The sequence below is a fragment of the Bubalus kerabau genome, chromosome 11 (genome assembly GCF_029407905.1).
Source record: "Bubalus kerabau isolate K-KA32 ecotype Philippines breed swamp buffalo chromosome 11, PCC_UOA_SB_1v2, whole genome shotgun sequence".
Classification (NCBI taxonomy): Eukaryota; Metazoa; Chordata; class Mammalia; order Artiodactyla; family Bovidae; genus Bubalus; species Bubalus kerabau.
The window spans coordinates 14,820,051-14,837,854 of NC_073634.1; the positions used below are offsets into that span (position 1 = coordinate 14,820,051).

Genomic DNA, 17,804 nt, shown 5'->3' on the forward strand with positions numbered 1-17,804 from the left:
ATTAACTAGAGTTCAGTATTCATTTGACTATTTCTTTGAGGTAAAAGGTGGTGCTAGTGGTAAAGAACCCACCTGCCAATGCAGGAGACATAAGAGAAGCCGGTTCAATCTCTGGGTCGGAACGATCCCCTGGAGGTGGGCATGGCAACTCACTCCAGTATTCTTGCTTGGTGAATCCCCAGTGGACAGAGGAGCCTGGCAGGCTACAGTCCGTGGAGTCACAAAGAGTTGGACATGACTGAAGTGACTGCATGCATGCACGCATGCATAATATGTACAAATCTGAAGTGTGTTTTTAGTAAGTATATACAGTGTTTAACCTAACCCCTGTCAAGACATAGGACATTACCATCTCCTTAGGAAGTTCTCTATACTCCTTTCTCCTTGGTCCTCTACTCTTTTCTTCCCAGAGACAACCATTTTTTTCCATTACAGATTAATCTTGCCTGTTGTAGAACATCATATAAGTGGAATCATACAATATGTATTCTTTTATATAAGACTTCTTTCAGTCAGCATAATGATTTAGACATACATTTATATGGTTACATGTTTAAATAGTTCATTCTTTTTCATTGCTGAATTTTATTCTCTTACATGAAATTAACAGTTTGTTTATTCATTTTCCAATGGATGGACACTCAAGATATTTCAGCTTTTGGCTATTATGACTAAAGGTACTCTGAACACTCTTATGTAAGTCCTTTGTGAACATTTATTTCATTTCCCAGGGTAAATATACCTGGAGGTGGAATTCTGGGTCACAATTTTATGAGACTGACAAACCTTTTTGCAAGTGGTTGTCCCATTTTATACCCTATTAATATATGAAAGTTTCAATTGCTTTTCCTCCTTGCTAACATTTGTGTTTTCATTGTGTTCAACATTTATTTTTGTTTTAATATCAGAATGATAAATAAGAGATGGAAGGGACATAAAACCAAGTTGTATCAGCTCAAATAGTGCATTTTCTGCCCTGATGTTGGATGTGGAGTGAGGAATACACAAAGAAAAATAAAACAGAAAGTTGGACTGATAAGACAGATGAAAAAGGACTGGACAGCCACCAGGGCTGAAGACACTTCAGGAATTTGGGAAAAAGTATAGATGTTAGCTTACAGAGTTAAATTTAATTGATTTTTTCCAACATAAAAATATTTTAATTGTTTTGCTATTCATGGGAGGGATTAATATTCATTATTTAAATATTTCATACACTATATAATGGTATAGGTAATGAGGAATGTGGGAATCATTCCAAAATCCCACAGCTCACAGATAACATTTTGGTGAAAAGATTTTATATTTTCTTTATGGATAAACAAGAATCACTTATATATATATATATATATATATATATATATATATACATGTTAGTATATAGATATTTGCAAAAGTGAACTTAGAAAAATTTTTGTAAACTATATAATCTTTCATTCACATCTTAGACATAGTGCACATAAGTATATCAAATCACTTAAGATGTTTTGTATGGTATTTGTATAATTATATAAATTATTATATATAATGGTATAATATATAATTTTTCCTGTATTTCTGGACATTGGATTGTTTCTAATTTTTTTTCCTTTCTAATATTTTTAAAGTAGCTCTTTTTTACTGTGTAAAACTTTATGCTAGGCACTGGGTGGGCAGGGTTGAGGAAAGCAAAGAATCAAGAATGAAAAAGACATAGTTCTGCCTTCTAGGAACTCACAAGCCAGTGAAACTGAATCAGATGCTAAAAGCTTTCAAAGTATGTGTTTTTCTAACTTTGAGTGTGCAGAGTGTGTGATGGTTTGTGCAAAAACTCTTTAAGTGAGATTTAATATGACTATTGCTTGTCAGTCCTTTGTCATGTACCTGGGCGAAGAGACTGCCAAATTTTGATAGAGTTTGCTATTCTAAGAAGTATTTTAAACAAGTTGCAGTTTAGTAAAAAAAACTCTGCCTGTGGTTTTTCATGTGTGACTCCACAGAACCTTAGTATTGCATGAGATCTTTATGAGGGTTCATTGAAAGAAAGAATAATTTTAGAGAGTGTGTCTTTACCAGTGTTTACATGTAATCCCACAGTAAGATTTCAGTAGGTTATAAAACAAGACCACAGAACAGCTTCATAGTTTCTGCTTTAACTAATGTGAAATCAAGTTGGATTTCTTTCTTATAGATTTCTTATTAGGTATGTTTATAAAGTCAGAGCAAAATCAGTTTCAGTAGTATTATTTGGTAACTTTGTTACCATTTGACTTAAATGTTTTAAAATTTTTGAATGAGTGAACAGTTGGTTTTCTCCTGTGCTTTCTCCTTATCTCTTATAGTTACCCTGTGGTTTATTTTCGAGCCCATCATTTCTCCTTTCAAAAGTACTCTAAAACATATTTTCTTCCAAGAATCTTCTTACAGAGTTTTCTTACAAAAGGGATAGCAAAGAAGATGGAGAAAATGATAGAAATAGAAAAACAATAAAATATGTCTAGGAGTTTGTGCACTTTTACTGTTACTATTCTCTGAATTTTATCTGGTTTAAATTGTGGTCTTCAACTCCAGGGATCTTGTTTCTTGAATAGAATAAATAATGTCAGCCTATCCATTTGTGAAAATGGAATCTTAGGAAGAAAGAGCAGATGGTTGGAACCACTGTGTTTCTTACCCAGCTGGGAAAGATACTATTTTCAAATGTTATTTCCATTGTGTTTAATATGGCTCAAGGGCCTATTTCCAGCACCTTTTTTATTTGGCCATGTGTTTTGCCCAACGCATGGTGCAAAAAGGAACTCTGGTCAAGACTTTGATTATAGGAATTAACCAGGCATTGTGACTAGCAAAATTAAAAGCCTTCACAGACAGATTGTATTAGTTCTTTTTTTTTTAGATACTCTAGTTAGAAATAACTATGAATTTAGGCCATTCTGTTTCATTGCCAGTGGAGAGAAGGGACCTAGAAAGTTGTCATTTTCTATGGTCTATGCCTCTGGCAGCAAAAGCATTTTCAATTGTTAATATTGTTTTTAGCAGATTAAGAGCACAATATTGTTGTGACTGGTGTATATTAGGCAATCAGTGAACATGTGTTTGGAGTAAACGCCCTTTCTTACCAAAAAACAGTGTCATCTACTTTTTCTGAGCTCTGAGGCATGAAGCTGGTTTTTTTAAGATGGAAACTTGCATGGCTAACATTTTACATACTTGGTTAAAAGTATAGATTTCACTTAAACATTAGACCTCTGCTTTGGACAAATGCTTTCACATACTGTTATTATTTAGTAGCTAAATTGTGTCTGAGTCTTTTGTGACCCCATGGACTGTAGCCTGCCACCAACTTTCTCTGTCCAGGAGATTTCCCAGGCAAGATTACTGGAGTGGGTTGCCATTTCCTTTTTCAGGGCTTCTTCTTGACTCAGGGATTGAACCTGCATCTCCTGCATTGGCAGGCAGATTCTTTACCACTGACCTACTGGGGAAGCCCTTTCATATGCTGCTCAATAGATTATCTTGTATCTCATTGAAATTTATGTCAACATTGGAAATTATGTCTATATTGGAATCTCTTGTCAAGATTCTTATCGATTCATTCACTCAGCTCTTATTGAAAGCCTATATCATATCAGGTTTTGTGCTTGAAATTTGAAGACTTAAAATACATAGATCTTGCCCCTAAGCAGCTTAGAACCTAACGAGCATGATAGCCTAGTCAGTGATTACAGTATAATACCATGGTGGAGGTATGCATGTAGGGTTTTGTGCTCTCAGAGAGGCATCTACATCATACTGAGATGTTCTGAGAGTGAAAATGAGATGGCTAGATGAATAAGGGTGAGAGCCTGTTCTAGGCAAAAGAAAATCATCTATGTTAGGGATTGAAGGTAAATAAATCCCTGGTGGCTCAGATGGTGAAGAATCTGCCTGCAGTATAGGAGGCCCACATTCAATCCCTAGCTCAGGAAGATCCCCTGGAGAAGGGAATGGCAACCCACTCCATTATTCTTGCCTGGAGAATTCCATGGACAGAGGAATTCCATGGACAGAGGATTCCAACCAGGTGGGCTACAATCCATGTGGTTGCAAATAGTCGGACACGAGAATTCCATGGACAGAGGATTCCATGGACACGAGAGTTCCATGGACAGAGGATTCCAACCAGGTGGGCTACAATCCATGTGGTTACAAAGAGTCAGACACGACTGAAGTGACTTAGCATAGGGATTGGAGATTTTATTCATAGAACTACATTGAGGCCTGAGTGAAGGGTATATTTGTGGAAGTGTAGAGATGAGAACAAGGAAGTATGCTCTAACTAAATGATGATGGGCTTTATAATAAGTTTAAGAAGTTAGAATCTTATCCTTTTTTTTTTTTTTAAGCTCAGTCAAATTGGTTTACTGAAAACAAAGAAACAAATTCTTCCCCAGTCAGAATCTCATAGCCACGACTCGGCTGGACCACATCACTTCAAAGATATAGGGTATTATTCTTAAAGCTAATATTGAAAAGTTTAAGGACGATCTCAACAGAGTTGTATGTATAAAGAATTACATGTATAAAATCCCCTTTGACAGCCATCAGAGAATAAGATAAAGAATGACCAGCCTGGAGACAGGGATTAATAACTTTGAAGTTAAAAGATGAAACATCATGACTTTTCCCACTGTTTTTTTTTTTTTTTTCTGTAATTAGCTTAGTCTAAGGCAGAGAGTAGTGGGGTGAAATGGGACGGGAGTGAGAATGATGTTTGGAAAGGAGTAATAATAGCAATAATGAGTAAGATTTGAGTGCTTTGTATGTGTCGGATATTATTCTAATAGATGCTTTACATGAATTATCTCATTGTCATTTTATTCTTTACAACAACTTTAGGTAGTGTTATAGTATCCCTATTTTACAAATGAGGAAACAGAAGCAGAGGCAAAGTTAAAAAACTTACTTGTCTAATGTAACAGAGTGACAGAGCCAGAATTTAAACCTAGACAGCCATGCTCAGAGCACATATTTTTAAATACTTTTAAAAATAATATCAGACTGAAAATTTACAGAAGTTGTACAAAGAAGTCTATATACACTTTATCCAGGTTGCTTAAATGTTAGCATTTTACCATATTTGCTTTACCCATCTCTCTCTACATATAGTTAGACATAATATTAGTTTTTTTTCCAAACAGTTACAGACATAATTCCCCCTTTAAAAAATGCATTCTGTTAAAAAATACGGTCTCTTAAAAAAATGCATTCTCTTATATATTCTCATATATTATCTATTATATTCACATTTGCAAAGTCAGGGAATTAATATTCATATTGTTATTGTTTAGTTGCTAAGTCGTCTCTCTTTTGCTTCCCATGGACTGTAGCCTGCCAGGCTCCTCTGTTTATGGGATTTCCCAAGCAAGAATACTGGAGTGGGTTGTCATTTCCTTCTCCAGGGGTTCTTCCCGACTCAGGGTTCGAACTCATATCTCCTGCTTGGCAGGTGAATTCCTTACTACTGAAAGGAAGCCCCCATATCCGTATTATCCAATCTATGCTATGCTAAGTCACTTCAGTCATGTCCGACTCTGTGCGACCCCATAGACAGCAGCCCACCAGGCTCCCCGGTCCCTGGGATTCTCCAGGCAAGAACACTGGAGTGGGTTGCCATTTCCTTCTCCAATGCATGAAAGTGAAAAGTGAAAGTGAAGTTGCTCAGTCGTGTCCGACTCTTAGTGACCCCATGGATTACAGCCCACCAGGCTCCTCCGTCCATGGGATTTTCCAAGCAAGAGTACTGGAGTGGGGTGCCATTGCCTTCTCCGACTTATCCAATCTATAAACCTTATTTAATTGAAAAAATTTAAAGATCTTATTGGCTTTATTCAGTGATTCATGAATCAGGCAGCATCCAGTCTAACAGGTAGACAAGATCTCTCTAAAATTTTATAAAAGAAAAAAAATTGTCCCCAAATCCAATCCAGGATCACCTGTTCAGAGTTTGTGCTCTTAATCTCTACATTGTATAGCCTTCCCACAGGCTGGTCACCACTGCTAGTATTAAATACTACCAGAATCATTGTCTCTAGCTAAGCACTGACTATGTTCCATGTTTCTTTTGAAATCTTCTGTCACCATTTCTGTCAGCTCAAAGATTTAATAATCATGGATCCTGTTTTTCTCTTTTTCAGAATTTTTTTCTCCAGTTAAAAGTATACACTCTACCTTTTCTGTCACTTTCTCCCAATTCATTTTACAGCTTATATACCATCAGTGAAGTCCCATGACATTACCAATTTTTTAGAATTTTACAGAGTTAGAAATTTCATTTTCTTCTAAACTTCCTTTCTTCTCTCCTTGACAACAAACCTCCAAAACCATAATATTTATTAACAGATTATATCTAAGGGACCCACATGTCCCTTATTTACCTTAAGATGTCTTTTTTTTTTAGAACTGGAATTCTCTCTTGTTTTTAATTGAACTATAGTTATTTGCAGTGTTGTGCCAATCTCTGCTGTACAGCAGATTAACTCAGTTATACACATATATACATTCTTTTGTAATATTCTTTTCCATTATGGTTTATCACAGGACATTGAATATAATTCCCTGAGCTATACATTGGAAACTTATTGTTTATCCATTCTAAATGTAATAATTTGCATCTACCAATCATCTACCAACCCCAAACTCTGAGTCCATTTCTCTCCCCACCCAGCTTGGCAACCTCAGTTTTGTTCTCTATGTCCATAAGTCTGTTTCTATTTTGTAAATAGATTCATATGTGCCATATTTTAGGTCCTGCATATAAGTGATATCGTATTGTATTTGTCTTTCTCTTTCTTAGTTCACTTAGTGTGATAATCTCTGGCTGCATCTATATTGCTGCAAATGGCGTTACTTTTGTTCTTTTTTATGGCTGAGTTGTACTCCAACACCATGTCTTCTTTCTTTCTTTCTTTCTTTATCATTGATCAGCAGTGTAGGAGGGCTCCCTTTTCTCTACACCCTCTCCAGCATTTGTTACTTGTCGACTTTTTAATGATGGTCGTTCTGACTGATGTGAGGTTATGTTTCATTGTAGTTTTGATTTGCACTTCTCTAATAATTAGTGATGTTGAACATCTTTTCATGTGCCTATTGGAATTCTTAACCTGTGGCCCATTAACCTGCAATAAGTTTATGTTTTTGCAGATATTTCTGGAGAGAGTGATCTTATCTTTCAATGGAATCTTAAAGTAATTGATAGCTGAGAATGATTTTTAAGAATTGTCCAGTTAGTTTGTTAATTTCTAGAATGGCAAAACTGTATCTTGAGGGGTTGTGTGTGTGTGTGTGTGTGTATGTGTCTTATGAAATCCTAGTAGACAATAAAACAGTCGGTCCTAGCAAATTTTAATCAAGTGCACTTTTTGAAAATTTATACTGGACACTAATTTGATGTGTGCACGTGCACGTTAGTACATCTTTGTTCCTAATTTAAACAGACTGCTATTGTGTATGTTTTAGCTATTAGCCTGTTTCTGTTCCTTAGTAACAGTCCTATCTACTTCTTATTGCTACCTCTTCCAGGGAACCAGTGCCAATCCAGTCACACTATTTTACTACTGGGCAGTGAATCAGATTGTACGCTAGTGGCAGCAGCATTTACAGGCATTGAAACAGAAATTGGTAATCGTATTACAAATGTTCAGTAAGTCACATTTCATGACCAACTTTACAAGAAAATATTGAAAGTGTGAACAGCTGTTGGTACATTGCATTTGCATTTCTGAAATTTCAAGTGAGGATAAAACATTAGCAGCTGTGATAGACGGATTCCTGCATTTGACCTAGTGCCTCAGGGTATGTAACACACTGATGTCATCAGACTGTCAGGGTCCTGCTGAGAAGTGTGGAGAGAGGGAGAATCTAAGAGATGAAAATAGGTTTGTTATTCTTTTAAGCTTTTACTTTTTTTTTGTTTTAAAATCTAGATAGACCTACTGGAATCTAGCAATTCCCATAGTCAGTGAAAGAGCTTTTGATATAGAAATTCCAATAGTTGATTGTCCTCAGACTGTGTATGCCTTAAAAATATTAAATAGTTATCTCTTGTAGATTGACCGTTTTTAAATTTTGTCTGTTCTAAATTGTGTGCCTTTATGAGCTTTTAATTCTGCTTTGAATTTATTTGCGTTTCCTCTTCTGTCTTCACTTAAGGCATTGTTGAGGAACTCTTTTATGAGATCCAAATGCTTGAGGGCTGAATTAAACTTTATTGATGAAATTACTTTAAGCTCACTTCTCATAATATTTATTAATAAATTATTTTTTCTTTCTCCTCTAGGAGTTATGAAATAAACTGTCAAGGAATATACCACTGTTTGACTTTTGGGTCCACTGAAGCTCAATGTGTAATGCTTTGGAGAGGGTCCAGATAAAACTATTCAGCAGGATTTAAAGTGTGAAGAGTAGGCTTGAAGGTGTTGAGTGCCTAGAGCTGTGAAAGAAAGAATTGGGGAGGAGCTGAAAAGGATCAGTCTCCAGTAAGGATCGATTTCTTATAAATTTGAAAGTAGTTAGTTATTCTTTACTGTTGTGCACTCATTGTCCCCATTTTGTTGAACTATAGAAAGGAAGGTCTAGGGTTTGGTCTCTGATAACTGAGAATTAGGTTATAGATTAGGACTGTGTGGATTCTGAAACACTGAAGTATATTCCAAAAGTTAGCAGGTTTTTGGTCCAGTGATACTAGTAAGAAAGGTAAATTTAATGTTTTGTTTGGAATGGTTTATTTTAGAAGACCATTGAAGATATTTTAGTCTAAGATTTAGATTCTTAAACTACAACTTAGTGGATCTTATGGGAAGAACAGTAAGTCATTTGTATGTGTTTTTTGTTGTTGTTGTTGTTGTTTGTTTGTTTCTGGCTCATTTGGATCCAGAGCATCACTCTGATTTGTCATAATGTGGGTTAACACAGAACTTCTTTGTTTAGGGTCTTTTTTTGTGTGTGTATAATTCCTTCCTTGTTTGAAAACAAAAATAGTTTTTCAGTCATTGGTAGTATCTCCTTCAGCTGTTTAGGAGGCAAAAGATCTTGTGATCTGATTGTTTATCAAGAATATATTTGACATCTGATTAAACAAGGATGCTTTTTCTTGCCTTCTTTTAGTTAGAACTTTTGCCTCTGTTTTGGAAATAGCATTTGGTGGTTCCCCCTCCACTCTCAACCACTAGACTTGTTAATCTTATTGAAGTCTTGAGATTTTTATATGCAGCCTGTGCAGGTAGCCAGATGCCATATGCTGTTAATTTCTGATTCCATGAAGGCCAGATCATACAGCTGGAAATGATTGAAAGGAAAAGCATGTTCTTTTGTTTAACAAGACAAAGCCTATTGTGTACTCTGCTTCTGATACTTAAAAGATGTATTTTTTTTTTTTTCCTTACTGCATAGTATGTAGGGCTAAAAGTTTTGAACTCTTCACTTCAGAAATTACTTTTCCAGACAGAAGAGCATAACAATGTTTGTATAAATTGTTCTCTGGAACATGACTGATAGTGTTTACAACATTTCTATGACATTTTGATCCAGTGGGGAGTACTTGGTGAGGTATTTAAAGTGCTTTTCACTAAATCAGATGCTTTGTACTGTTTGAACCTTTAAAAAAAAAATTATTTGAAAGGTTGAGCTGAGAGACAGAAAATGGCCAGGTCCTTCTCTAAAGACTAAGAATGGCTTATCATAAGCAAAACTAATTTTCTTCCCTCAAAAATAGAAAAACAACTTCTTTTTTAACTAGAATGAGATGCATACATATTGGTTCAGAGCTTTTTTATTCATGTCAGCCCTTTCATAGGGGCTGTGTGTAGAGTCTATCTGCCATTCAATGAGAATTCTTTAGAAAAAGCCATTCAGTTGTGTGTGTGTGTGTGTATGTGTGTCTTTTAATTCTACTGCAGAGGAAGTTATAGCTTGATTCAGATATCAGGGACGTATTAGTAGAACATAGAAGAAAGTGCTACATAAGTGTCTCTATTGAGCCAAAGATAGAGTATACATGGAGAAATCTGTGTTTGGAACATTGTTTTTTTCTAATCCTGATGCTTGACATACGAGTTGAAGACATTTAGCTGCTTGAAACTGCCTCAGGGGAGCTTACGAGCTATAAAAACTCCACAACATAAGTATTTAAGTAATTGACTCAGTTTGTATCATCAGTTACTTACAGAGAATCCCAGCTTTTAATGGTGATTTTTTTAAAGGCATTCTGTTTAGACTGCTGCTGCTGCTGCTAAGTCGCTTCAGTTGTGTCTGACTCTGTGCGACCCCATAGACGGCAGCCCACCAGGCTCCCCGGTCCCTGGGATTCTCCAGGCAAGAACACTGGAGTGGGTTGCCATTTCCTTCTCCAATGCATGAAAATGAAAAGTGAAAGTCAAGTCGCTCAGTCGTGTCCGACTCCCAGCGACCTCATGGACTGCAGCCTACCAGGCTCCCCTGTCCATGGGATTCTCCAGGCAAGAGTACTGGAGTGGGGTGCCATTAGTGGAATGTTTTAATGCTGTCTTTAAACTGGGAAGCGATCATTTTCAGTGTCTTATTTTATTTTTATTTTTTAATCAGCTATAGAAATTTTGCATCACAGAATTCCAGATATGAAAGTCAATGCAAAGTTCAAATAACTTAGTGATATGCCCTGATCATATATCATTTATCAGTAACAGACTTTGGGATTGGACTATGCTATGTACATACTTGTATAAATCATCGCAGAGCAAGATATTTTAGTTTTGCCTGTTTTGAGTGGCATATGAAGAAACAGGTCAATCTTATTTTGTAGATGGGCTATATAATGGAGTTGGCTCTTAACCTAAAGATATGAAAGAAATATATTTAAGGAGCATTCCAGCATCATTATTAAGCACATTTATTGTTGTGTATTAGGCAATTTAGACGGAGAAGGCAATGGCACCCCACTCCAGTACTCTTGCCTGGAAAATCCCATGAACGGAGAAGCCTGGTAGGCTGCAGTCAATGGGGTCACTAAGAGTCAGGCACGATTGAGCAACTTCACTTTCACTTTTCACTTTCATGCATTGGAGAAGGAAATGGCAACCCACTCCAGTGTTCTTGCCTGGAGAATCTCAGGGACAGAGGAGCCTGGTGGGCTGCTGTCTATGGGGTCGCACAGAGTCGGACATGACTGAAGCGACTTAGCAGCAGGCAATTTAGATAGTCAAATGGACACTGTCTGCTCTGTAGGCCTTTGTATGCTAAACCAGATAAACATTGTTTGTTTAACATCGGTTTCCAGTCAGATGCACAATCTTTTTAAAGGTACATATATCATTACTACTGGATAGATATAAATGATCAAAATAAATGGACATCTGCAGAAATGCATCTTTGTGTGTACAAGAGTATGAAAAGTAAGTGAAGAACATTGAAAGTTGAGCTAACACTGGTTCCAAGACTATTAATGAAATGCTTTGTATGAGACAAAGTTCCACAACTTTGGATTTGAAAGATTATTAAAGGTAGAGAACTTGATAGTCTATAAAAGACAGGACTTTCCTAATCATAGAGCAAGATCTGAGAAAAATCTCAGAAGAAAGGTGATGTCATTGAAGGGAGATTGGAAATATGCTTGTTTGATAGAGGTACAAAGGACCAAACTAGGGAAACAGGGAATTGGGATAACTGAGACTTCCTAGTGAAACTCACTGAAATGAAGAAATCATAGTTTTGTAAAATCAAAATGGTAAAGGATATAATTTAAGTCATATAATCTAACCTTTCCACCAGTATAAAAGTCTTTCTTCAGTATTACTAATAATCGAAGTGAAGAAAGGAATGTCCCTCAGTTGTGTTCGACTCATTGTGACCCCATGGACTATACAGTCCATGGAATTCTCCAGGCCAGAATACTGGAGTGGGTAGCCTTTCCCTTCTCCAGGGAGTCTTCCCAACCCAGGGATCGAACCCAGATCTGCTGCATTGCATGTGGATTCTTTACCAGCTGAGTCACCAGGGAAGCCCACTAATAATTGAAGGGAAGTTTTAAATGTTTAAAAAACACTTTGGTCAGTCAGTAAATGCTTACTGAATGTCTGCCGTGTGTCACACACTGTACTATTATTAATGTAGATATGAAGGAAATAGATACAGTCTTCTGCTCATGAATTTTACTGTCTAATTGAGAGTTGATGGTGGATGAAGAATAATCTTAAGGGGCTTAAAAACTAAATATATACTTATAACTTTGTGATAAGAATTATTTTCTTTCCAGTTACAGAAACCTAACTCTAATTACCTTCACCAAGAAAAATAGGGGGAACTTGCTGGTATACATAATTGAAAGTTCTAGGAATGGATCTACAGATGGATCTAATGTGCTCATTATATCTACTTTTCTTTGTGATGACTTAAGGAGACTTTTTCTGCCAGGTGGCAAGGATAGCCATGAGCACTTCTAGGCTTACTTAATATTAGACAGTCAATACTTCTCTTAACTTCAGTAAAAGCTCAGAAAAGGACTCAGCTTGAGTCATATGCTTAATCTTAAACTATGATGACCAGACAAATGGGGTACTCTAGCTAGCCAGTGTAACTTGGCAGCAATCCCCAACCTTTTTGGTAACAGGGATGGGTTTCATTATTTTTCCAGGGACAATTTTTCCAGGGATGAGGTAAAGGGTGGGGCTGGTGGGAGGAGAGATGCAGGTGGTACTAAGAGTGATGAGGAGCAGTCCAGGGGTTGGGGACCCCTGTTATATGGGCAACCTTGTGTGGGGAAGACAGAGAATATCACTGACAGTCACATTCATTTATTCCATAAATGCTAATACTCATATGCTCCAGACCATTTGAACCTGAATCAATGAGGATGGGGCCTGGGCGATGGTAAATTTTAAAAGCTTCTCAAGTAATTCTATGTATCCAGTCTAGATTAATGCTGATATAGGCCTTGAGTTAGTATAAAGACTTACTTTTGAGTGAGAAGGAAGCCTTTGGAGGGTTTTGACTAGAAAAGAATTGATCACTTTTTTGACTCTTTGGATACATCCCTCTCACTGCTGTGTGGAATACAGACAAAGAGGGTAGAAATAGAATAAGAAGACCAGGTAGGAGGCAATTTTAATAATGCAGGCATGAGAGGATATAGTTTAGATAAGACTGTACTGCTGGAAAAGGGTTACACTCTGGATTTAGTATATTTTCAGTGTGCAACCAATGGATGGATTAAGTAGGGTTGTAGAATAAAGAGATACCAGGAATGACTCTAAGGCTTTTGGTTTGAATAGCTCAAAGAATAGAATTGCTCTTTACTGAAATGGAGAAGAATGTGGGTGGAGTAGGTTTTGGTGGAGGAGAAGGGACTGGGAGAGGGAGTCAAGAGACAAGGGTTTGATCCTTGTGTCAGGAATATCCCTTAGAGTAGGAAATGGCAACGCACTCTAGTATTCTCGCCTGGGAAATCCCATGGACAGAGGAGCCTGGTGGGCTACAGTGCCAGGGAACACACAGAGTCAGATGCAGCTGAGCACATGCATGCACACATACTACGGCAGAGATGCCTGTAAGACTTGTGAGTACAGTGTTTAGTAGGGTGATGGGATTTATGAGTCTGTGGTTCAGGGGAGCGGCCTCAGGTTGTGATATAATTTTGAGACTCATAGAACTGGAAGGGTTTCCCTTGTGGTGCAACTGGTAAAGAATCCACCTGCAATGTGGGAGACCTGTTCGATTACAGGATCTTTTGGGAAGATCCCCTGGAGAAGGGAAAGGTTACCCACTCCAGTACTCTGGCCTGGAGAATTCCATGGACTATATAGTCCATGGGATCGCAAAGAGTCAGACATGACTGAGTGACTTTCAGATAGAACTGGATGGATCACCTAAAAGGGTAAGCATTGATAAAGAAGACATCTAAGGCCTAAGCTCAGGAACCTCTCCAAAACTGAGAGGATGAGGAAAGGACGTGTAACTAGCAAAACAGATTAAGAATGTGTGTCTGTGTGTGTGTTAGTTGCTCAGTTGTGTCCGACTCTTTGTGACCCCATGGACTGTAGCCCACCAGGCTCCTTTGTCCATGGGATTCTCCAGGCAAGAATACTGGAGTGGGTTGCCATTTCCTAGAAGAGAGTTATTCCAGGTTTTGTTTTGTTTTTATAATGAAGAAAGCTTTTAGTATGAAGGAAAAGAAAGTTTGGAGAAAGAAATATTGTATGACAAATAATAGTACCATATGCTATAGGATCTTGAATGCCATTTTGAAGAATTTGGGCTTCTTCCTTTAGCCCAATAATTTATAAACATCAGGGAGCATGATTAGGTTTGTGTTTTAGGTAGTCTTGCTGGTTAACATTGTGATGGCCAGGTTAAATGAGAAGGGAGAGACTGCAAAATTTCAGGGGAGAGGTGATACAGTTTAATGTACCAGTTCAGCTCTGTCAGACCCAATGCTGCCTTTTTCTAAGAAATATTTAATGCCCCTGTTTACAGTTCTTAGTAAAATAAATAGATAATATAATCTACCTTTGTACATGATTCAGAAACTAACATAGTACCCTAACTCGAGTATAAAGGAGAAATGAAAGTAAGTTGCAATAAAATATTATAACAAAAAAAATTATATATAACTTGACTTGTAAAGTGTTATTACACCCCATCCATGTGTGCATGAGTGAATCTGAAGCAGACACCATTAACACCATATAATTCTTACAGATGTGAATCCAGAAAATAGAGCTGAGCCTGTGTATTAAAAAAAAATGTTTATTAAGCAGCTTATCCAGTGTGGCTCCTACCTGCACTGTAGTATTGTAGTATTAATTGTAGTATTATTGTGGTATTAATTCCTCATATTTTTGAGCTCTGAAGCATATAAAAACAAATAGATAAAAATGGTATCTACCCCCTTTATTGGAGAAGGAAATGGCAACCCACTCCAGTGTTCTTGCCTGGAGAATCCCAGGGACGGGGGAGCCTGGTGGGCTGCCGTCTATGGGGTTGCTTAGAGTCGGACACAACTGAAGCGACTTAGCAGCAGCAGCACCCCCTTTATAAATCAGAATCTTTTTTTTTTTTTTTTTTTTTACTTTGTTTTTCCCTCTTATTTGAGAAAAAAATAAATGATCTTTGTTAGCTTAGATTGCAATTACATTTTGGGTAAGAGAAACTTCACAGTGAACCTCCCACATTTTCATTGAGTGTTATGAAGATTTTTTGACTACCTTTAGTGGTTGGAACTTTTTTTTTTTTGCTGCAAAAACCTTTATTGTTTCCATTTGGTCCAAGGCTTGAGAGAGGGCTCCAGGGTGTTAAAAAGTTGCCTAGTGGCTGCAGAGAGGGGCTTCAGGCAGCCCTGATGTTAGGTGGGCTCCTCAAAGGCCACTGGTTTCCAGACTATCCTAGTCGTGCTTGAGGGTGAGCCTTTCGAAGAGATACTCGCCCAACCCAGCCTGGAGACCAGCCAGCCTATGAGGGTTGGTCAGGTGGTCACCCATTTTCTTGATGAGTTTCACTTCCTCATCTAGGAAGTGGTTCTCCAGGAAGTCACAGATGTGGGGGTCTGCGTGGGCAGAACCCAGGTCATGCAGATCCAAAAGGGCCTGATTCAGGTTCTTCTCTACGAGAAGGGCGGCTTCCATAGTGTCCTGGGTTTTACCCCACTCATCTTGAGATGGCTTCTGCATGTCCAGGAAGAGGACATGGCCGGCACGCTGGTTTTGCATTTTCAAGAGAGACTCCATGCCCTCATGCTTCTCATTGGCCAGTTTGTGAAAAAAGTGATCCACACCCACACATTGTATAAACATTGTAATGTAATGTAATACTCTATTATATATATGTACCACAACTTCTTTATCCATTCATCTGTCGATGGACACGCAGGTTGCTTCCATGTTCTAGCTATTGTAAATAGTGCTGCAGTGAACTATGGGATACATGTGTCTTTTTCAATTTTGGTTTCTTCAGGGTGTATGCCTAGGAGTGGCATTGGTCGTATGGTGGTTTTATTCCTAGTTTTTTAAGAAATCTCTATACCATCTTCCATAGTGGCTGTATCAATTTACATTCCCACCAACAGAGCAAGAGCATTCACTTTTCTCCACACCCTCTCCAGCATTTATTTTTTATAGACTTTTTGATGATGGCCATTCTGACCAGTGTGAGGTGATATCTCATGGTGGTTTTGACTTCTATTTCTCTAATAATGAGTGATGTTGAGCATCTTTTCATGTGTTTTTGAGCCATCTGTATGTCTTCCTTGGAGAAGTGTCTGTTTAGGTCTTTTCCCCACTTTTTGATTGGGTTTTTCTGGTATTGAGTTGTATGAGCTGCTTGTGTATTTTGGAAATTAATCCTTTGTCCATTGTTTCATTTGCTATTATTTTCTCCCATTCTGAGGGCTGTCTTTTTACCTTGCTCATAGTTTCCTTTGCTGTGCAAAAGCTTTTGAGTTAATCAGGTCCCATTTGTTTACTTTTGTTTCTATTTCCCTTACTATAGGAGGAGGGTCACAGAGGATCTTGCTTTGCTTTATGTCGAGTGTTCTGCCTATGTTATCCTCTAAGAGTTTTATAATAATCTGGTCTTACATTTAGGTCTTTAATCCATTTTGAGTTTATCTTTGTGTATGGTGTTAGGAAGTGTTCTAATTTCATTCTTTTACATGTAGCTATCCAGTTTTCCCAGCACCATTTATTGAAGAGGCTATCTTTGCCCCATTTTATATTCTTGCCTCCTTTGTCAAAGATAAGGTACCCATAGGTGCTTGGGTTCATTTCTGGGCTTTCTATCTTGTTGCACTGGTCTGTATTTCTGTTTTTGTGTCAGTACCATACTGTCGCGATGACTGCAGCTTTGTAGTATAACTGAAGTCAGGAAGGTTGATTCCTGCAGCTCTGTTCTTCTTTCTCAAGACTGCTTTGGCTATTCGGGGTCTTTTGTGTTTCCATATGAATTGTGAAATTTTTTGTTCTAGTTCTGTGAAAAATGCCATTGGTAATTTGATAGGGATCGCATTGAATCTGTAGAATGTGTTTGGTAGTATAGTCATTTTCACAATATTGAGTCTTCCTACTCAGGAACATGAAATGTCTCTCCATCTGTTTATGTCATCTTTGCTTTCTTTCATTAGTGTCTTATATAATTTTCTGTATACAATTCTTTTGTCTTCTTAGGTAAGTTTATTCCTAGATATTTAATTCTTTCTGTTGCAGTGGTGAATGGGATTGATTCCTTTTTCTTTCTGATTTTTCATTGTTAGTATGTAGAAATACAAGTGATTTCTGTGTATTGATTTTGTATCCTGCAACTTTGGTAAATTCACTGATTAGCTCTAGTAATTTTCTGATACTGTCTTTAGGGTTTTCTGTGTACAATGTCTTGAGTTTATCTTTGTGTATGGTGTTAGGAAGTGTTCTAATTGCATTCTTTTACATGTAGCTGTCCAGTTTTCCCAGCACCATTTATTGAAGAGGCTGTCTTTGCCCCATTGTGTATTCTTGCCTCCTTTGTCAAAGATAAGGTACCCATAGGACTTCCCTGGTGGGTCAGACGGTAAAGTGTCTGTCTACAATGTGGGAGACCTGGGTTCAATCCCTGGGTTGGGAAGATCCCCTGGAGAAAGAAATGGCAATCCACTCCAGTACTATTGCCTGGAAAATCCCATGGACAGAGGAGCCTGGTAGGCTACAGTCCATGGGGTTGCAAAGAGTCAGACACGACTGAGCGACTTCACTTTCACTTTCAGGTACAGTGTCCTGTCATCTGCAAACAGTGAGAGCTTTCTTCTTTTCTGATCTGGATTCCTTTTATTTGCTTTTCTTCTCTGATTGTTG

At 37.7% G+C, this 17,804-nt stretch overlaps 2 protein-coding genes across 6 annotated transcripts in view; one reads left to right on the top strand and one right to left on the bottom strand.

Moving 5' to 3' along the window:
- The window catches only part of EXOC6B (exocyst complex component 6B), a 721,589-nt gene that overhangs the window by 169,762 nt on the left and 534,023 nt on the right, over nt 1–17,804 (top strand). The window lies entirely within an intron of this gene.
- Nucleotides 15,369–15,776, bottom strand: LOC129622674 (ferritin light chain-like). Its single transcript, XM_055539256.1, has one exon. It carries the CDS (start codon nt 15,774–15,776, stop codon nt 15,369–15,371), a length of 408 nt encoding a protein of 135 aa, XP_055395231.1.